Below are 22,866 nucleotides of genomic sequence, written 5' to 3' on the forward strand. Positions count from 1 at the left end.
AAAAGTTAGTGTTAAAGAATCTGACTCGTTTAATTAAATGGGTTGGGTTATGGTTGACCTATATAGTCTTATATACATGCTTCGCTCGACACAACCTGAACTCTACACGCAACATAATGGTCGGCAATCTTTTGACATTACCCGTAAACTTGACACGAATTCAATATAAAATTAGAAAATTATAGGTCATGGGTTTAACCCATTTACTTAAATTGGTCGAATTAAGATTCAATTATATAATTTACACACATATTTCAACACGATCCGAACTCGACAGACAAATATAAATTTAAATTTCCACCCCTAACTGTAGCCGCTACTTTCTCAAGATCAATAAAAACATAGCTTAAGATCATGCTCACTAAAAATTCAATAACAACCCCAGCTAATAGACAAACTAATAATTCCAAACACTTCTCATTAAGAAATTCAACCTTAAGATGTTGCTCCATTGATACAACCCGATTATCACTGGACCACACTCGATTGGACTAGTAAAAAAGAGTATAGTAATTATCGCTCAACTGGGGGTGGTATAACCATATGGGTATGTGTACGGTCGGATTGCCTTTCCACGAAGATGGAACAGCCTGTTATTGACACCTGGAATAGGATTCCAATAATTGGTCCCCTACAAGCCTCCTGGTACCTTATTCTTTGTCGCCTTTTGGTTTTCAAATGCGGACAGGGCTTGTCCGGTTGTCCAAGTTTGCACTTATTCTTTGCTCATTCTGAATAAAATTATAGTGGAGAATGAAAAAAAAATTAAGCAATGGTCAAACGAGATGGTGTTTAGGTGGTTATATGTAGGACAGGGATTGGATGCACATGCATGAGATTCACTGAGATTTTATTTATTTTCATCCAATGAGTAAAAGCCACGTGGGCAAAACGAGACAGTATTTATAGAGTAATTCTATAAATCACTCTTATATTTGTTTTGTATTAATGTAAAAATGAGATGACTTTTAAAATCACAAACTTTTACTTCATCACACCTATTTATTCATATTTATAGGCAACTTTTAAAATCACTATTGGATTAAAAATCTAATAAAAATTAATTACAAATCCAATGATTGTTTTAAAAGCTGTTTATGAATGTGAAAAAATTAGTGTAAAAAAGTATGAGTGTGTGTAACATGAGTAGTGATTTAGTGAACACTGGCGTGCATGAACAGTGTGCACGCCAGTGTTCATATATTATTATTATTTTTTTACTATTTAAATAATATTTTAATAATATCTTATAATATATGAGCACTGGCATGAACACTGTTTATGCACGCCAGTGTTCACTAAATCACTACTCGTGTAACATTACTCTTATAAGTTAAAACCGTATTCTTTTTTGGCATGATAAAATTAGTCGTTCACTCCTGAGGTGTAGGCATACTATCGAACAACATAAATTGTTTTGTGTTTTATTTTCTCTCCATTTTCGCTTTACTTTTTACTCAATCACGTAATCTCGACAATTTTAACATTTGGTATCAAAGTCATTGATGGGTTCAAGTTGGATGGAATTGAAAATTTCATATTGTGGCAGCAAAGGGTAAAGGTATTGTTCACAACATTCAAAATGACTTAAAATTTAGAGGAATTTTCCAAAAAGGAAAAAATATTGTCATGTCAAAATCATTCCAATAGGATTATAGGATGCAGCATCTCATTTAGAGAGGTTTACTAGAATGTGGGCATTCTTATAATCACCATTAGAAGTTAATACATTCGTTTTATGCTTCTTTTATATATATATATATATATATATATATATATATATATATATATTATCATAATTAAAATCAACGTGATCAGGAAAAAGTTTTTATTTTGAGACGTGAGTACGTACGAAGTTATAACCACAAGTTATTGATTAAAATTTTCTCTTTCGCCACTTCACATTACTTGCCGACAATAATAATAACAACAATAAAAAAATATATATAAACGTGTGCTTTGATTGAATTCATGAACTAAATTCAACATTATATTTTTTTAAAAAAATTTAACTATAGTTTTAAATGGTGCAAATTAATTAAGTACGCATAATATTGATAGATCCCATAATCCATTTTTTTCTGCAGTGATCGATTTCTGATATCCTAGTGGTGATAACTTCGCCTTTTACACAAACGGAGTTTGACCTTTAAAATCGCAATTTAACCTTTAAAATTATGTGTTTTCAAATAATCATCTCCTTACTTGTGAATCGCAATTTTTTAAAAACACAATATCAACCAATTCATTTTTTATGATTTGGTTTAAAATTGTACTTTTTGTCTATGAAATCGCTATACCAAAAGCACCATTAGCATTCCCAGCCGATTCCCTTTGATTTTCCCTAAATTTATGGGGGGGGAAAAAAAAAACTATTTTTTGCTTTCCTATTCAAATAAACTTCATAATAACTTTCTTTATCTTTCCATATTTCAATTAAATATACATTTGTTACAAAATATAAGTTCATACTTACCCTCACATTTTTTACAAAATTTCAACACAATCCCAATGAAAAGAAAAGAGGTGAGAGAAAAAAGATAAATATCTTGTGTTAAAATAATGTATAGGAAAGCTATGGGAAGATCTTTTGATTCTCTCCCCATGTATTGGGTATAACTGTAACATATATTCTCAATTCTTAGAGACACCATTGGGCATCTATTGGGTAATTTTTTATAATTTGTTTGACATTTTTTCTATATGTAAGGAAGATAATGGGTTATAGAAAAGCTTCTGGAAATGCTCTAACATAAAAGTTCCTTCTATATTCCAAACATAAGGTAATCAAATAAAAAATATTTTTTATCAATCACATTGATTTGATTACAAATACAAGGATTTCATTACAATCATCATCATACTATGTAAGGAAGATAATGGGTTATAGAAAAGCTTCTGGAAATGCTCTAACATAAAAGTTCCTTCTATATCCCAAACATAAGGTAATCAAATAAAAAATATTTAATTATCAATCACATTGATTTGATTACAAATACAAGGATTTCATTACAATCATCATCATACTATTGAAATATATTATGACATGAATTGATTCACGAGTCAATATTTATATGACTCGATAATAAAAAAGCCAATACACGAACTTACATAGTTTTTACAATTATAGATAGCAAATGGGTGGATCGTTGTTAGATCCCACGCCATAATTCTTTGTTGCAGTCTTGTCAATTGGGATAGTGCGTCACCCTTTCATTTCTGACCTTAGTATATCATGTCCTGACGCGACCCGAATGTCCACAAAAAATGCATATGAGAGTAGAGCATAAATTTCTTACATAATCAACGCAAGTTTCTTGCGATTCACCTCCAACTAGGCATGTTGGGAAGTACTTGTCATAGCAAGGGCTATCCATTCCCCATCGAAAGGCTTCTCCGACCTCGAAGGATGTCAGCAAAACGATCATGGTGATAAAAAGCAATATTGCCGCAACCTTGGTCGAAGAAGATGAAGCCATTTTCTTTTCTTTTCTTTTAGTAAATGGCTTTTGTAAATTGATGGAAATGGCTGGAGATGGAAGAATTGATTGATGTGATATAAAATATGAAGATAAAAGAAAAAAACAGGCGAATCATCATCGGATCCTTCTGTTACAAGAGACGTCAAAGTAACAGACCAAGTCAAGAAATCAGACCAAGTCAAAGAATGTATCTGTATTAATTTGAGATTCTGTAACAACCTCATCTGAAGATGACTTCTATTGTTTGTAATTGACCAAACTTCATGTGTATATCGTATATGATCGATTATAAATAGAAAACTATAAGGTTCATTAATAATTAGCTATGTTTGTTTTTGAAGGAATGTTCCTAACCTTTTGGGACAAGATTCTTTCTTTTCTTTTCTATTTTATTTTATTTTATTTCTATTCAAGGCAGAGAGAATTGGAAAAAGGGAGAGAATTTTTCATTTTGTTGAATGCATGCCCACAAACGCGTCTTTATCAGGTCATATAAACAATGGTGAAGCTAAGATTTTGGGTCAGAGGTACGTCAAGATTAAAAAACATAAATAACGAAATAAATAAATAATTCAACAAAATTTAATTATTGTTTAAAAAATATAAATGCAAATTATAATTTATTTTGCCACGCCTATATATATATATATATAAAATTTAATGGGGGCAATCTAAATATAATAGCTTACATAATTTTTATTATTATTTAAAAATAAATAAGTTCAAAAAATGGCTAACTTTTCGCTTTGTTTTAATATGTCTTTTCATTGTGCACCTCTCAAAAAAATAACTAAACACTTAATTTGAATTGTTGAACAGCTTGAAGAAAAAAAAAATTAACCGACTCAAATTCGCAAATTCACAAATAACCTTAAAAAGAAGAAGATACCCATATATATATATATATATATATATATATATATATAAGTATAAGTTTTGGTTCTATAAATGTTGTGTTGAAACTTTCCACGACTTTAGTGAAGTGATCGGTTGCTCAGAAAAAAAAAAAAAAATGATGAGAAATAATTCCTGTCAATATTTTTTTCTATATTATCATACAAATTCAATAAATTAATTATTAAATTTGTGGAATCTACCAATAAATTTGTGTAAAATTCACATAAGTTCACAAATCTAATAGTTAATTTATATGATGAGATGATAAAATATTGACGTGAATTATTTCTAATAGTTGAATTTGGGCCGGCGATATTATCAAATCACTACGTCCATCTGGTACATTGGGAAAATATGTGTGCCTCCAAAATTTGGCATTTTCCTTGCTTCGCTCATCATTGGATTCTTGGCCACCATGATAAACACGGTACCATGGCCTTGTTTGTTATACTACACCACATTCTCACACACTATTCACTTCATTTTTTTCAAAAAAATCAACATTAAAACATTCTCACTTTTTTATCATATCATTTACTTTTTATATCACATCATTTACTTTTTATTACTATTCAAATAAAAAAATCACTACAAAACAAAATTTTTCCACTTTCCAATACTACTTTTTCATTTTCCTATATCAATTGTTATTTTCTTTTTTAATATTTTTAACTATGAACAGTATCGTAGGGGTTGTTTGCTAAACACCCTCCATAGCATAGATCCCTATTTTTGAGAAGGTTGAGCGTGTGTTGCATGCTATAAGAACATCACATAGATCCTTATTCTTGTGGGCAAGTCTTATCAGGTGAAAATTCGTGTTTGTATGATGGGTTTGAGTCGTGTCAAAATAAGGATATATATATATATATATATATATATAAATGTATAGGTTGATTATAATCCGATTTATTAAATTAAATAGGTCAGATGTTACACTCCTTGTGTCATATGAGTAAATTCTAATATTAACTATGTGTATATAAATTTTTGGGCACACTTTCCTTGCAAGCCAATTTTCAATAGTGAGTTCTACCCAATGTTTGTATCATTTGGTATTAGAGTCTGTAATCGCGTCAAGTATGAGATAAAACCCATGCAGTTCAAGTATGAGATCAAACGAGTTGCGGTTTTATGGTCGAGTCATGGATAGAGCGACCTATAGGGCAGATTAAAATGTCTTGGTAGTATGTATAAGCTATATTATTAAGTTATTGAATATTGATAGATGAGTGGAGCCATTAAAAGATAAAGTATTACCACCGGGTCAATGTTAATAGAGTACGCCGTTACGGGCATTGGCTGTGGAGCGCGGTGGAATGTTACACTCTTTGTGTCCTAAATGAGTTAAGTATAATCTTAACCATATGTATATAAGTTACTGGACACACTCCCATTGCAAACCATTTTTCAAGGAGTTTTACGCCATATTTGTATTATTAAACCTCTTTAACTCTAACCCATTAATTTGTGTTGAGTTTAAGGGTTGTTTTAAAAATTGCCAATTTTAAATGTCGCATGTAAAGTTTGAAACGTGTTAAAGGATAGATATAAGATTATATTGTTTGAATTCATAAACGAAATTCAACTATATATTTATTTTCTTTTTCACTCACATATATGCACGTACAACAACATTAATCCACGAGCCAATATTCATAGGAGTCGATGATAAAAAGCCAATACACGTACACCCGATTCCTCCCTCTCTGTTGTCGAGTCGAGCATGGACCCCGACAGCAGGACACTACCCACTATTGCCGATGAGGAAGGCGGTGACGTCGAGATTTGGTAGGCCGCTAAATCCACGGCGGAGTTAGGATTTTTTTTTTTAAAAAAAAAAAAATTTATTGTAAGGGTGGTACTAATAATTAATTAATTATAAAATAATGTTATATTTTAATACAATTTACCCAAAAGCCAACATAAATACTTTGATTATTCTAAACAAAAAGTATTGCATACCCTATTAATAGACAAAAATTTCCTCTAAACTAGTTTGGAGGAAATATATTTCAATCCGTTTAAAATAGTGTCAAGTGTCTATAAACATCTAAAACGTACATTAAATTCTTAAGGTCTGTAATAACAGTTTACTAACTTAGACTGACATTTTAAATGTTTATAGATACTTAACACTATTTTAAATGGGTTTGAAGAAATTTCCTCCAAACCCGTATGGAGGAAATTTATGTCCCCTATTAATTATGTCCAAAATTTAATGAATAAATATTACACACACTCACACTTTTTGACGTGATAAGTGAATATATATATACAATACAAATAAGGTAATCAAATTGCAAGAATTTGATTACAATAACTTACATTACACACATGTCCCGAAGGATCAGTTTTTTTTTTTCTAATCACGGAGGGTTAGTTTAATTGGTTGGGATTACGTCTCACGAAGTAAAGGTTATTAGTTCGAATCCCCTCCTACCTCCCCTTATGTGGACATGTAAAAAAAAAAAAACTTACACACTCACACTTCATGATGTGATAATTAAATACATACGATACAAATAAGGAATTTTATTACAATAACTTATACACATGTTTCCAAGAGGTAGTTCAATCAGTTGGGAATTACATCTCATGAAGCGGACGTCACTAGTTCTAATTTCCCTTCCACCTCCCCTTGTGCAGACATGTCAAAAAAAAAAAAAAAAAAAACTTACACACACTCATGTTGTGGTAAATGAATACAATACAAATACAAATACAAATAAAGTAATCAAATCACAAAGAAGTTGATTACAATAACTTGGTTTTTTCACAGATTGGAAATGGTGCAAATTAGGCAGATTTGGAGAATGCATCATACCTTGATGCGATTTGGATGTGTGCACAAAATGCATTTAATAGAAGAGCACAATTGTCCAACCCTGTCCTGGCACTCATCGGGCTTTTCACCTTCAGCTACGCATGAGGGGTAGTACTTGTTGTAGCATTTCTGGTCCACTTTCCATTTAATGAGAGCTGCTTCTCCAAACTCGAAGGATGCCAGCAAAACGATCATGGCGATAAACAGCAATATTGCAGCAACTTTGGTTGAAGTTGAACCCATTCTTCTTCTACTTTTATGTAGTAGTGCCTTGAATGGGCTTTGTCAGTTGCTGATAAGGGAGATATGTAAACTGTTATTAATCTTGTTGAATTTAGTTTATATCAGTTTCTGTTGTGATTCTGTTAGTGTTTTCCTAATCGTATGTGGATATTCTTTTTTTAAGAAAACAGAACAACACTAATTCTTACTTTCTAAAAGGGCCGTTTAGAAAACATTATCCACGTAATATCAGGAGAACACTAAGAGAATCACATGATAAACCATAGCATTTCTATATATAAATATATAGAGAGAGAGAGAGAGATAGATTGTATCAGATTGTATCAAGTCAAAGCAACAACTTCATGAAGATTCATGTCAAAGATTGTATTAGATTGTATCAGCTAAGGAACGAGACCAAGTCAAAGATTGTATCAGACAACTTAATTTCCAAGTCTATTTTGTATTTTGAAATTATGTAACAAACTCATTACCTGAAGATGAGTTCTATTGTTTGTAATTCAAACTTCACAATTGATTATAAATAGAATAGAGGACTAAGTCTTCATTCTGAAATTAATAAGGTTCATGTATCTATTTTTTGTAAGAAATGTTCTTAAGGCTTTTAGGGTTAACAATTTTTCTTTTTTTTTTTACTGTCAGCAATCACGTCTTTATTATGTCATATAGGCTAGTTGGATAGATTAATCGTTTGCCGCCTACTGACCACTACCAAACTGTCACCGATCGACAACCGACTTTTGGCGGTCGGTAAGGGGAATAAAAATACTGTTTCAACGTCAGTTCAGTTAGGTAGGTGGTAAAAAAAGAAAAAAAATCGTCGGTTAACCGACAATTAACCAACTTAATCGATTTTTCAAGTGAAATTTGAATTTTATCTGGTAGGTTTTTTTTTTTTTTTTTTTTTTGCGTAAGCTGATTTGTGGTTGTCCTTTTGATTTGTGTTCCAAGAATTAACCGACTTCATACCAACAATTAACCAACTTAATCGATTTTTCAAGTGAAATTTGAATTTTATATGGTAGGTTTCTTTATTGTTTTGTCTAGCTGATTTGTGGTTGTCCTTTTTATTTGTGTTCCATGAATTAACCGGCTTCATACCGACAAGGAAGTTGATAAATCTTAACATAAAAACTTGTAACCGACCACCTATTAATCGACTAACTGATTAACCGAAAAAGCTGAAACTATTCCTTGTCGATATGAAGTTGGTTAATTAATCGACTTAACTGACTTTCATGAATCTGTAAGTGAAAATGCTCCTACCAATCGAATAGAGTTTTTTATCCAAATTGGGTTGGAGGAAGTTCTTTCAACCCAATCTATAAAAATAACATTTTTATTTTTAATAGTATGTGAAATACACATAATTTTTTAATAAAATTTATTCTAACTTTATCCATACTATTAAAAAAAAAAACATATATATATGCTTTTTCATATGCTCTAGGGCGCCTACATTAGCAAACTTGGGGTCATCAATTGCTACATAAATGTCCTGAAGAGCAGGGGCGGAACCACCTTAGCCCTTGGGGGGCCCTAGCCCCCCCCAAGGCCTAAGGTATATATATATAAAATAGACCTTAAAATTTATTTTTGCCTTTCCAAATATATATATATTTTTTTAATTTTGCCCCCCATATTAAAACTTCTAGTTCTGCCCTGCTGAAGAGGGCTGGGATCGCAGGCAGACACAAGGGAGGATGCCAGTGACTAGAGAGCAAAATTGCAATGAAATGGACTCATTTCCTTATATCTAAGCTCTATGTTTAACTTATTAACTTGTATTCTATAATATTGCTTTTTTGTGATGGGTGAGAAATATTGTATGGGAAGCATTCTTTTTATAGATAACTGCTAAAATTTCCTCTTTCGTCACTTAACATTACTCATAATAATTCACAACTCATAGTGGATGCTTTGAACTCATAGTGAATGCTTTGAACTCAAACACTAATGCATGGAGCCGGTTTGGTCACATTGTGGAGGATACGCGTCGTATTTTGCATACATTCTCGGTTTTGTCCACCGTGAAGCTAACGATGCGGCATATAGACTCGCAAAGCCAGCTATTACAAATGTCAATGATATGATATGGAGGAATCATACTTCAAATTGTATTATAGCTAGTGATGTTTTGATGAAGCAAGTAGCTTTATCTCTTGATTGTTGATAGAGTTTTTTACTCCACCTTCTCATCTTTTCATCAATGATAATCATCTATTTGTCACCAAAAAAAAAAAAAAAAAACTCATAATAATAATAATAATAATAAATTGAATTCATAAACTAAAAATAATTCACGACTCAATAATAATAATAATAATAATAATAAAGGCTCATACACTTACTTACATAAGTACATGCATTGAGTTTATTTACATATCAGCATATATATAGAAAATCAATCATAGATAGTTTTAAATGGTGAAAATTAGGCATATTGATCATTTTTCAGCAGTGAGGTGGATTTGGAGAATGCATCGATCCCCCTTCCCATTTCCAATCTCAGTATTGTCATACTTTGGTACGCCCCAATTTTTTTTAACAAAACATGCATTTAACAGTAGAGCATAATTGTTCTGCTAAGTCCTGGCAAACCTCGGTCTTTTCCGTGCATGTGGGGTAGTATATATTTATGGTAGCAAATCTGGTCCACTTCCCATTTTATAATTTTAAAGGCTTCTCCAACCTCCATTGATGCCAGCAAAAAGGTTGATGAAAAGCAATGCCGCAACCTTGCTTGAAGCTGAAGCCATTTTCTTGCTTGCTTCTTTTTGTTAAGTAAATGGTAAATGTAATTAATTAATGAGGTCAGGTTAATTTGATCTAATTTATTAATTAAGTTTGTGTTATAAACATTTTATATCCATTCAAGTTGTAATTAAATTGTTTTTGTGGGTCTGTGGTACGTAGAGGCAAATGTGGAGAAGCCACTCGAGATCGTGCTAATTAATTAAACAAACCCTAAAACGTCACTTAATTAATTTACGCTTATTTTTCACGTGCATAAACCTTTTCTCGTACAAGTCAACTGCATTACATATATGCTTGTAATCTGTTATCAAGAAATATGGTATGTTGACTTCCACTGATTTTGTAACATGATAACAACATAATAAAATAATAATAAAAATAATCTTACCTACGCTAATATTGGTAACTTAATTATTAACTTGTAGGGGAAACTTCACTTAAGACTTCTAAACTATCACGTATTTTGAGAAAACTTCCCTAAATTTTAAAAATTCTTAATTTCACCCCTTAAACTTTAAATTTGATGCAATGTACTTCATCCATCAAATTTTAAATGTTAAAAGTGATAAAATAACCTTTATACTCCTGACTTTTTTTTATTTATAAAATTCTAAATTTACCCCCAATTCCAAATTAAAAAAATAAATAAATAACGAAAATTGAAGGGTAATTTGATCTTTTTAGTAATTTTTGTTAGGAGATAACGGCTGAATCTGATGGAGGAGTCAATTGAATCAAATTAAAAGTTCAGGGGATTAAATTAAGAGTTTTTAAAATTTTGAAGGTCTTCTTAAAACACGTAGTAATTTAAGGGTATAAAGTGATCGAAGTTTCTCCTAATTAATTTGTGCATGCGACATCGACGTACGTACGTGCATGGTGCAGCCAGCAAAGGGCAAACTTTCTTCTCAACGTACGCTAATTAAGATGTAATTTCTTGTAAAATCTATGGTTTTTTTTTATTATTATTTTTTAAATAGGGGCTTCAATTTCTCGATGTACATTAATAATTTAATATAGTGGTGGTGCCATGACAATCTGGGCAAAGTGCATATATATAAGATTGTAGAGAGGTTAATTGTCTAAAAAATTCTTCAAACTAGGCTGAGAAATATGTTACATCACAAAATTAGTTTTAATAAAAGGAATTATAAAAATATACGCCACAATTGAAAGCTTCTTTAAAAAGAAACCTAAAGAAGTTTACACGTTTTATTTTTCAAAAAAATTAGAGGTTTTATTTTTCAAAAACTTTGGGAGAGGTGTCTTTTTTTTTTCGTAAAAAAAGAGTAATTTTATAAGTCCCTCTTGTGTCACTCATGTGCACCAACATCCCCCTAACTAGTATGAGTACCTTTTACTATATATATATATATATAATGGTGAAAGAGATTTAGATACTATAATTCTATCAAACAAATTAAGCCTTAGATTAATTCTTGTTAAATAAAAGAAATGTCCAATGATTGATTTAGAGTGTCATGCATGTCAATGTTATTAGACAATTGTATGATAAAAATATAATATATATAGCATTAATACTCTTGGTGAAATGATAAAGTACAAAATCTAACTTTATCAATTTAATTAATTAGCGACTAACTTATCAACCATACACTCTTACTTAATTCACCAATTATGAACCCCCAAACAAAAATACTATTATCTATATATATTTGGATTTGTGAAACACTTTTAAGAGTCATAGATATCTAGCTAGGAAACTTTATTTTATTTTATTTATAAAATATCCATATCAATTTTATTTTTTATTTTTTAAAAATCGACCTTTTTAGTTTTTATTTTATTTTATTTTAACACCATATCCATATTCACCTAAAACCCATTGTCTAGTCAATTAATCGTTGGAAATGGGATAATTATTTATGAGAGGTACTGATAAAAAGTGTGAGAAAAGCACTAATCTAAAAACTTTAACAAATAAGCAAAATAAATGTGCAAGGTATTAGATAAAAGTTACTCCGGTTTCCCAAACATGAGCTCACATGAAGTTTAAAATTTAAAATTCTTAATAACCAAACGTACCCGATAATTAATGAATGAATTTTCCTTTTCTTTCTATTCAACTTTGGTAAAAAAGAAAGGGAAAGAAATAAAAACACAACAAATTACGAGGAAGGGTTTTTGTCGCTCCTAATTCTTAAAGTCGAAATGAAATGAGAATTATCGGGAATGCTTCCAAACACTAAGTGGGAAGTTACCCATTTTGCAACCGAATGTGCCCGAGAGTTGGCATATTTAGAAACCTTTGAGACGGTCAAAGAACTTAAGAACAAGAGCTGCTGGAGGCAGTCAACAATCACATGAGCACAAGACCACTCCCAAAAGAGGTGGCCTTAGTTGATGGCCAAATAGTGAAGAGTGAGGACCGAATTTCCTCATTACTTCATAAACAAAATATATATCATTAGAAGTAATACATTCGTTTTATGCTACATTTTTTTTTTATATATACTTTATCATAAAAATCAACATCAGGAGAACATTTTTATTTTGAGATGTGGGTATGAAATTATTTTGGCTTGCTCTATAGAAAATAAATAAATAAATAAATTCTCAAATTTGTTGTGCAGTACTGTAAGTCAGCGGTGCTTAAAAAAAAAAATGCAAAGTTGCATTGCAATTATCCTATATTAATGTTTATGTTGTTCAGCCTGTTCATTAAAGTTGCATTCTCAAATTTTCTTTCTTGTTAGCCATCTTGCTTCACTTCCATATCACATAAAGATAGAAGATATATAATTAGGAAAATCCCCCTCACTGTAGTTTTCCATTATGTTTCTTACCTGGTTTGTTAATTATATTATATATGTTTCTTATCTTCGTATTTCCCATTATTCTATTACTATATTTTTCAAAAATATAAGTGCTTGCTTAGCTAAACTTCAATTAAACATTTGCTTAGTCGAATGTGAATGCAACATTTTTACTTTTCATCGCTTCATATTACTCACTCATAAATAATAACAATAATAAATAAATAAATAAAGGTGGACGTGTGCTTTGATTTAATTTATACGACTCAAAAATAATAATAATAATAATTAAAAAGGAAAAAGAAAAAGAAAAAGAAAAAAAAGCCCAATACTTATATCTTGATGCTTTTAACAGAAAATGCATTTCATAGAAGAGCATATATAAATTTTCTACTAAGTCCTTGCAAACATGGGGCGTGCACTTGTGACCTCTAACTATGCACGTGGCGTAGTACTTTTGGTAGCAGCGCTGGTTCACTTTCCATTTAAAGGCTTCTCCGACCTCCAAGGACGCCAGGAAAACGATGATCATGGTGATCATCATATAAAGCAATATTGCCTCATCCTTATTGGTTGAACTTGAAGCCATTTTCTTGGGCTTTTTTAAAAAATAAAAAATAAAAATAAAAATTATCCAAGTTAATTTACATACTTTATACGTACACGTTGAGAAATTATATATATTTTGTATTATTCCGGCCAACAAATGTGACGTGTTCAATTTACCCTTGATCGATGAGTGAAACGGTAATTGTTTTTACCAGTGCTTGGTGCAAAGGTAAAAGAGGTAATTGTTTTTATATCATATTTTTCTCACTTTTAGTTAACTGTCTTGCCTTCTTTCTCACATGCATCAACCTTTTTCTCCGAGTAATGATATAAGGAGGACTAGAGTAATTTTCTTAGAGTCATCGCAAATGTGATGTGACATTTAAAATCACCAATAGATTAAAATTCAATAATAATCATCTCAAATTGAATAGTGATTTTAAATGCCACATCACATTTGGAATGACTCTAGGAGAACTCTAGTCCTCCTTATATCATTACATTTTTTCTCCTAAAAGTCAACTGCATGCTTATGCTTGTACTGATCTTAATTATGCATGTTTTTATTACAGCATTTCATATGAGATTTCTCGTTTCAGTATATAATTATATTCTTGTTTCAATCAGTTAAAAATAGCTGAGATTGCTGGATTTAGTTGTACTTGAAGCAAATTCCAATCAGATTATACTAGAAAAAAGATCACTTTGAAATTATTCCCCAAGCACGTTGAACTGCAAAATGAATTATCAATACAAATTTTCTAACATGTAAGAACTCTAGATTTTTGTTTTAAAAATTTTCATATATATCCTCTATATATATAGCTCGATCCCCGTTGGTCTTTCGTAAGTGCACTCGATCCGCAAGCATTCTAATTCTTTCTTAGATGAGAACACGATGAGAAATTTCGGTTCAGTCCCCGTCTGAGTCATTATACAACACAAACTAAATAACTAGCATATTATTCATTTCACGACCTTAAGTAATATTACTTTTGTTTATCTTTACCAAAGGTCTCACCACTACTCGCTTTCTTTGGTTAAGAGACAGGCTCATGGTGTGTACTCCCCCCTTTTTGCTTGCTAGATGACTATACATCTCCTATAAATGCTACATATTGTTTTGCTCCTACACATTCTCCTACTAATTGTGTACAGAAACCTCTGGTTCTTCTTCCATCCTTCATATTTTCAAAATTATTATTAGATCCATAGGCTAATGTGATGTGTGGAACCCACATAAGCCTTCACATACATAGAGTCAGAATTCAAATCACATTTAAGAAAGAATAATTGACAACCAACTAAAGAAGGCAATTCTCACATGTAAAATATTTGTAATCATTATAATCCCATGATTTATGGGATCTCTATTATCTTGTATGTGTATATATCTTTGCCCGATTGAGTATATCAATATGGAGAATGCTAGGTACTCTTTGAGGATATTATTTTTTTAAAATAAAGTGAAAAAAATAAGGGATTTGTGATAGATTACGATTGGATTTGAGGCAAGTTAAATTGATTCATCATTGGATTTGTGGAATCATTGTGAGTTCTACACAAATTAAATGGTAGATTTACTACAAAAATATTAGGATTTTGTGACGTGTCAACAATATGAGTTTTTGAAAACGTCACCACAAGGTGACTTTTTTTGGGTAAAACAACACCCCTCAAGAGGGGGTGTCGTATGAACAGTACCACGTCACTAATTAGTGTCGTGTTGAAAACAGAGGAGCGGAAGAGAGAAAATAGAGAGACATATAACAGAGTAAGCGAGAATAATGTTGCAGTCGTGCTACAAGCCGCTGGAGCACTGTTTCATGGCGTCAATGGAGGACGCCGGCACAACTACCCTCGCCAGCGTCATGAAGAAGAAGAAATCTGAAGAAGGAGGAGAAGAAGATTTGAAGAAGATCTGGAGAAAAAAAAAATGAAAGAATAAATTAATAAATAAATGGAAAATTAATGACCTTTTTACTGTTCACACGTCACCTACCCCGTTTTTAGTCTACCAAACTTTTGTCATTTCAAAAACATCGCTACAGGCATGTCACTAATAAGCAGTCACAAAATCCTTGAATTTTTGTAGCGATTCCTATATTCACTTCTAGAATTACTCATTCCAATTAACATAGGAAGAAATAACAGAATTTTCTAGTCCTAGGTAAATATTATTTTCTAAAAAATAAACTTTCCTTATTTTTCTCACTTTTTTTTTAGAAAATAATATCTACCAAGGACGAAAAAAACACCAGAAGAACATCTATCATTCCCTTTGATGAAATGATGTATAACATGAATCAAAATCACATAAGTTTTGAAAGGACACGAGAAACATAAAGAGAACTTCTAGCATTATTCAATCAGAATTCATAAATAAAGTTCGACCATATCCACATGACACAACACCCAAACAAGAGGCCGGCATGATAGGGTTTAGAAACTCTTTGTTCTAAACAAAAGCTTAACAAACTTTTATATTTTAAGAACATAACCTTGCAAGTTGCAACCAATCAAAAACACAATCAAACAACTAAGATGATTTGTCTAATTGACATATTTATGTTTTGATAATTGAGCACAAAACATTTCGATGCTGTAATCTAATGAAAGGTCCAAGTTGTGAGGAATTACGTAGAACTTCTATTTTGTGCCAATACGCATGCCTTCGTTCCCAATGGATAGCTCAATCAGCTGTGTATTACGCCTCATGAAGCGGAGGTCACTAGTTCGAATCCCTCCTCTCTCTTCCATTTGTGTGCACATGTCAAAAAAAAATACGCATGCCCTCTCCACTCTCGACTTTATACTTTATAATAAACCTTTTTAAACAAGTGTTTCTCTAGAATGAATTTTGACTACGCTTGTCATTTGTTTTTACTTTTTAAATTATCATACCCTTAAAAGCAGATGAAAACACACTTAGACCCTTGTAAGGTAGACAACTTTTTCCAAGAGTCATTAAACAATAACTCATGAGTCCCTTGTGTCAGGATAGGATGTGGTGTAAAACATTTTTTTAATGCCTTCAATAGAAATTTGAGACATTAAGTAAAAACACTAAATATAATAGAGATGAAAATATTATATCTTTAATTTATTCAAAACGATCTCGTGGACTTTTAATTAGTTTCCCATTCATTTTAACACAATATCCAACACACACCACCGAACCTCCCCACCCACCTCCAAGCCTCTGATACCAGAATCTCAAAAGTAACCAAGATAATGGCTCTAATGTTTTTTGTTGATGGGTATTTTCCATTTTGTCTATGAGGTATTTTGTCAAAAGAAAAGAAATTATCTTGGTGTGAATGGTCATATTACTTTTTGGTTTTTCAAGTTGAGGTGTCTACTTTGTATTGGAGGATGCAAAATACCTACTTTACACCAATACCTATTGAAGTTATTCTCAAAAGTGAAAATAGTTTGTCTTTTGGCAAGGCTTGATAATGAAGTCTAAGCCATTATTAAGCCTTGCCAAAAGCCACCATTCTTTAAACAGAACCTTTTGTTTATGCACAATCTCAAGAGATCGAGAATGAATGGGATTAATATGGGAATAAAATATTGAAGCTCAGACTGAATAATTTAGTTATAAATTGGGGTCATCATTGAACAATTGCAAATAACAAAAGGGTTGCAGACTTGCAGTGAGGGAAGGGAAAAAAAAGCAATGGGAAAATATTGTGGTAGTGGTATAGGCAGAATTGTGAAGATGATGACAGTAGCGTTGATGGTGCTACTGCTACAACAATTAGTAGCCGATGCAATTAGTAATGTTAATGGGATTTCTTCTTCCTCCTCTTTAGATGTTAAAATCCGCTACTCAAGATTTTGCGCTAAATATTGTGTTTTGTTTGACTGTGCGCACGCCATTCACGACTACGATCGTTACTTGGAATGTGCTTTTGATTGCATGACAAAATGCAGAAGCTGGTTCCGATATCTATGAAAGCTACTTTCCCAACTGGTCTCAACTCTCTCTTTCTCTCTCTCCTTCCTGCCTAGCTAGTTAATCTTTTGCCTATCTAGGAAGTGATTATCTTCAAAAATGATGGGATAGTGAAGTGGTATATAGTATTCCTTTGAAAAGTTTTTCTGAAAAATATTTTTAAATTTATGTTAGAAACCTTATCTTTATGTCACACTATTGATGTGGCAGTACCAACCAAACCTTAAATATTCAAGGATTAATTAGAATATTAAAGGGTTGATTGAAACTGTCATGTCAATACCATTGTGGTAGAAATATGGTGTGTGTATACCATTATTCATGTTTGTATTTTTCTGACAAAATAACATTTTATGCTGAAGATTATGCTAAATATGTTTGGAGCCATCTATAAGTTAAATCAACAAATTACGAAATAAATCATCAGTTAAGATTACTTAAAAGCTAGTGAAAAAAATATTTGCCACATTTTTCCTTTTGTGAATTTTTTGAGTTTAACCTCAGGATTTTTCAGATCTTCCTATGGATTATTAACTAACTTTCAAATTGTTTGTTTGTGGAGGTCTTGAATATCCTATTCATTTTTGTCATGTAGGTTTATCACCCAAACATCAGCTCGGATCTTAAGATTGCCTACATCTACAAAGCTCAGAGAAACCCAGCATGAAAAAGAAAAAAGGGGGATTGAACCAAGATACATGCAGCTGCAAAACTGGTTACAATTTCTCAAGGGCCAACAACTGTCAGAAAATGGAAGCATGTGTAATAATGATGAAAATAAATTAGTTACATGCATGCTTAGGTGCTGTATTGTTTAAGAGATCTTCTAGGAAATAGTACCTCTTAAGAAATTTTGTTTATAACATAATATATAAATAAATAAATAAATATTTCATGCTGTTCTGTTTCTCCAACTTCTGATTTCATTATCTAAGAAAGAGATGGAGTAATTGCTTGAATAAAAATGTTTAAAAAACATTACTCCCTTGGTTGAATCTCAATCTCTACACTAATTAAATTTTGAACCCAGATAATAATTTACAGTTCAATCGAAATGAGACAAAGCACATAATCCCTGAGGAAATAACTGAATACAAAACTCTTTCGAAATTAACAAGGCATATCCCATAATGATTCAGAAAAGGCTGGTTGTCTAGTACATAATTAATAGGCATTACAGTTCCAAATATTGTCTTTTGGAAATGCTAAAATCTATTTATATTTCTCTCCTGCTAGAGAAATGACCTGCCAAACCCTTTAGGCAATAGCTCCCCCAGTTTGGTGCAGCATGGCATCTATCTCATCACCGTCTTCCATTTCCAGCTGCAGCAAGAAATATCTAAAGTAAAACTGGGGCCCTAAACAATGGCATGCAAACAACACCAGCACACAGAGAGAGAGAGAGAGAGAGAGAGAGAGAGACCTCATCTGGAGTCTGCTCTGCTCGGAGACGACGGCCATCAAACAAGAATGCAATTGAGTTGAACTCCACAGACTGACGATCACAATACGCATTCATAAGCTTCTTCAGTTGAGTGCTCCTCTTAATCCTGAAAAATACTTCATTCCCATCCTGAAAAAAAAAAAAAAAACATTACTAAAATTAGCATGTAGAACATAGAACATTGCATGTCTCCAGGCTTTACCACTAAACAATAGGAGCACCGTAAAGATAATTGATAGTATAACTCCTTTTAGAGTGCATTGATTTGTAAACCATCTAAAAATTTTCAAAATGATAAAAGTGACTTCCAAGGAAGTATTGAAAAAATTTGGAAGATCTTGGGCCACACGCCACTAAAAGTGCCTTGTAGTTATCATCCCAACTATATTGAATAGCTTTGTTCTCAAAATGCATATGCAAGGCTACATAGTAGGCGCTACCAGTCATAGTTTCCAAAACTACCATGTGATTGCTCAACATGAATAACACCATACATAGCATGATCTACAATACTATAGCTGAATGTAGCACTAACTTCTTACTTCTAAGCAATTATTGTGTAAGATGTATATGATCAAGATCTTACAATTGTCCAAGACCTGCTTCAGATGACTGTCCTCTATAAAGTAATTAGACTAAAAAAAGAAAACAGATATATGACACATATGAGGAAACTAAAAGACCTAGCATGGCAATCAAGACTGGCCATTGTATGAGCATATTAAAATTAATAGAAGTAAGATATATGACAACACAATGTCCGGTTCCCATTTATTGATATTTTATATATAAAGAAGAAAACAGCTTTTATTGAACACATTGAGATCACTTCGAAGGATATATTGCTAACACAATATTCAACATACCAAAGCAAACAATAGAAAGCAAAAAGTTGCATTGTATAGGAGCAAGGGGCAAGAATGCCCTTTGATTAATTAATTTTCCGAAATAATGTTAAAGAGGAGTGGTTTGGTTACGCATAAAGGAACTGTTTAAGATGCATCAAAAATTATGGAAGACAAACTAAAAGGAAACACCAACTTCGAGAAGACCAAAAAACATAAAATTAAGTACACTAATAGTATTTCCAGTAACCTGTAAGAAGAATAAAACTAAAACTAAAACAGGAATCTACTAATTTAGGCTATTACTTAAGAAAACAAAGTAGACTACACATGTCGTAGCAGAGATGAGATTCCAGGACATCAAATAAACACGTTGCAATATACCTTTATAAGAATGCGTTCTGGCATCAAATATGTGATTTATATCCAAACATATTATATACAGAAGTATAGGTTCAAGAAAAGAAAAGGGCTTTCTTTCTTTTTTCTCTCTTTTTTTTCAAAACTAGTGACATGGGATCAATTTTCAAGACTTAATTGGTAACGAAGCTGCTTCAACTTATTGATAGAACAGACAACGGTTCTAATTATGACTTCCAACTCGTCTGATCGTCCAATTATCGTCCACATTAGCAATTATAATGTAATCAGTTTCAATAGATGCCTAAACATGCTCCAAGCAGGTGAATATTGACTAAAAAAACTTTATGGCACAAAACAAAGGTCAGAAAGTTGTATATGTCATCACGAGATAATACCGTGTAAATGAGAAAATACAGAGACACATGCTTAAGCACACAACGATCTCTAGTAACCATCAAAAATCGACAATGATGTGATACGAAATAGGCAATAAAAAATTATGTAAGGGAACTATAACTAAAGCAAACAACTTTACATGGACAACTGTAAAAAAAAAAAAAAAACGCCTGGTGAGAGGCATGTGTAAGAGCAATAATAAAAAAGCAAAAACCCAGAAAATATGATACACAAAAACGAATTACCACACACAACACTATCCTCAATAGTTATACAAAACATGTTAAATTTCCAAAACCAAAACCAAAAACCCTGTCTCTACGTATTCCTAAATACATGTTTTTGGTAAACTAAACCAAAAATAATCACAGCAAAACAGCATCAAAAGAAAAACAAAACAAACAAACAAACAGACAGAACCCAAGTCGCACTTTTTTTTTTTTTTTCTTAAACCTCCTAAAAATATCTTTTTTAAGAACCCTATAAAATCTCATTAAACCCCAGAAAGTTTATCCATTTTTTCAATTAAAAAATATTTAACAAAATAAGACATCATATAGATCGAAAGCCCCAGAATCGATTCGGAAAATTTTATTGTAAAAATTAGTAATCGAGAAGTCATAATCAGAGATAGAATGAGAGAAACCTGGCCCTTGACTTTGAGGTTGATGTGGGCCGACTGATCGGTGGGCTTCTTGTCTTCCTCCTGGTTCGTCACGCCGGACATCTTTCAGTTTCGGTCTCCGATTTCTCGTTCTGAAAACCCGATTTCACTTGAGAGAGTCCACCACCAGTTCCAAGGGCTTCACTTTTTGTCTCTCGCTGCCGACCCGTTCTTGTTTAAAGCGAAGAGAAAGTACTGTCATGCGGAATTTTTTTTGGAAGGAAACTGACGGCTCAGATGTGTTTGGTGAAGATTGATCGGACGGAGTCAAGCCATTATTTGTAACGACGTCGTTCACGCTGCGGGTTTACGTAACCTAGTTTTTGTAGAGCCCAAGCTCGGGTTCAGCCCAAATGTGCTTGAGCTAGCCCCAATGGGCTGGCCCAAAAAACTATTTGTAGGTCATAGCGGAGCAAAAAGCCTTGTTTCCTTCCCATCTTCCAAGTAAACAACATCAATAAATAGTAATTTGCTATTAAATGTAAGAAGGGCAGGCTATTCAAGATCTATTTAGACAGAGGGCCCCATGAAGGCTCATTTATCACCTTAATGTTTAAATTAATAGCAATATGAACAATAAAATTGCTAAAAATTTCTATCCAAATTACAAATGAGAGTTTTGGCAAATTGCCTAAAAAATAATTTTTTTTGGTGGCTCCTTTTTTTTTTTTTTAATTTGTGTCAAAAAAAACTATTAGGCTAAGCCCTTTATTTGGTCAATTTTTAAATGTTGTTAGCTTTTCTCTTGCACTTTGACATTTGTATTGGGGCCTTTGTTAGGGTCTCCTACCCCTTTATTTGTATTTTCTTTCATTTTATTAACGGACAAAGTTTTCCTTCAAACTGAGTTTGAGGAATTTCCTTCAACCTAGTCTATAAAAGTGATATGTGTCCCATAACATGTGAGATGCACATGTATTTTTTAATATCCGAGACAAAGTTGAAATAAATTTTATTAAAAACTCATTTGCATCTCACATGTTATTAAAAAAAGGGATACATATCACTTTTATAGATTAGATTGAAGAAAATTTTTCCAACCAAATTTGAAGAAAAACTTTGTCCTTTATTAACAGTCTTACTCATTTAATAAAAAAATAAAAAATAAAAAAAGCAAGAACAAGAACAAGAAGAACAATAAGAAATTTATGGTAAATAGTTTGCATTGACCTAATAGATGTTTAGTTTTTTTTTTTTTTTTTTTGGTTTTTTCCTTAAAGTATGACATAGTGCATGACAAGAGTAGCATGAGACTTGAGGGTGCTTGTGCAGAAAATGTGATGGGCAAAATCAATGCTCCCTTTTGACCGTAAGTTGTGACTTGTAAATAGTCATCTATTCCCACATATAATTTTAGAAATTGGGGGACCGATATTGTGATTGGTCTTCCATTCCCACATAAATTTTTTGAGCCGAAAAGTAGGCCCAAAGGGTTGTCGGATCAATTAGGTGAAAAACCAAGACCAATGGGTGTGCGGATGTGACAGTCTATTATTGTCAAAAACCAGGCACTAATAAACCCATTTTCACTGCATTTTGAGCTTTGTTTTAATATATACGCATTCTTTAGAGCATTCTCAATAGAGGAGTCATATTTTTATATAAAATAGCTTTTTAAAACTCACTTTTATCTAATTTATGTTGTTTAGCTAAGCCATTTT

The 22,866-nt window shown here is 32.1% G+C and overlaps 1 protein-coding gene across 1 annotated transcript; it reads right to left on the reverse strand.

Moving 5' to 3' along the window:
* Positions 1-18,562: 18,562 nt before the first annotated feature.
* On the reverse strand, positions 18,563-21,381 carry LOC132174878 (small ubiquitin-related modifier 1). The gene is made up of 3 exons (XM_059586611.2): positions 21,188-21,381; positions 18,917-19,066; positions 18,563-18,816 (listed from the first exon to the last, which is right to left on the reverse strand). Exons 1-3 carry the CDS (start codon positions 21,266-21,268, stop codon positions 18,751-18,753), a joined length of 297 nt encoding a protein of 98 aa, XP_059442594.1. The 5' UTR covers positions 21,269-21,381; the 3' UTR covers positions 18,563-18,750.
* Between the last annotated feature and the right edge of the window lie 1,485 nt (positions 21,382-22,866).

The sequence above is a fragment of the Corylus avellana genome, chromosome 3 (assembly GCF_965113065.1).
Source record: "Corylus avellana chromosome 3, dhCorAvel1.hap1.2, whole genome shotgun sequence".
NCBI lineage: Eukaryota > Viridiplantae > Streptophyta > Magnoliopsida > Fagales > Betulaceae > Corylus > Corylus avellana.

What these genes read in the sequence shown, in the direction of transcription:
- LOC132174878 (XM_059586611.2), bottom strand. Translation starts at nt 21,268, where the DNA reads ATGTCCGGCGTGACGAACCAGGAGGAAGACAAGAAGCCCACCGATCAG. An exon ending in ACCTCAAAGTCAAGGGCCAG is followed by an intron (nt 19,067 to 21,187) that starts GTTTCTCTCATT and finishes TTTTTTTTTCAG; the next exon opens with GATGGGAATGAAGTATTTTT. An exon ending in CAGAGCAGACTCCAGATGAG is followed by an intron (nt 18,817 to 18,916) that starts GTCTCTCTCTCT and finishes TTCTTGCTGCAG; the next exon opens with CTGGAAATGGAAGACGGTGA.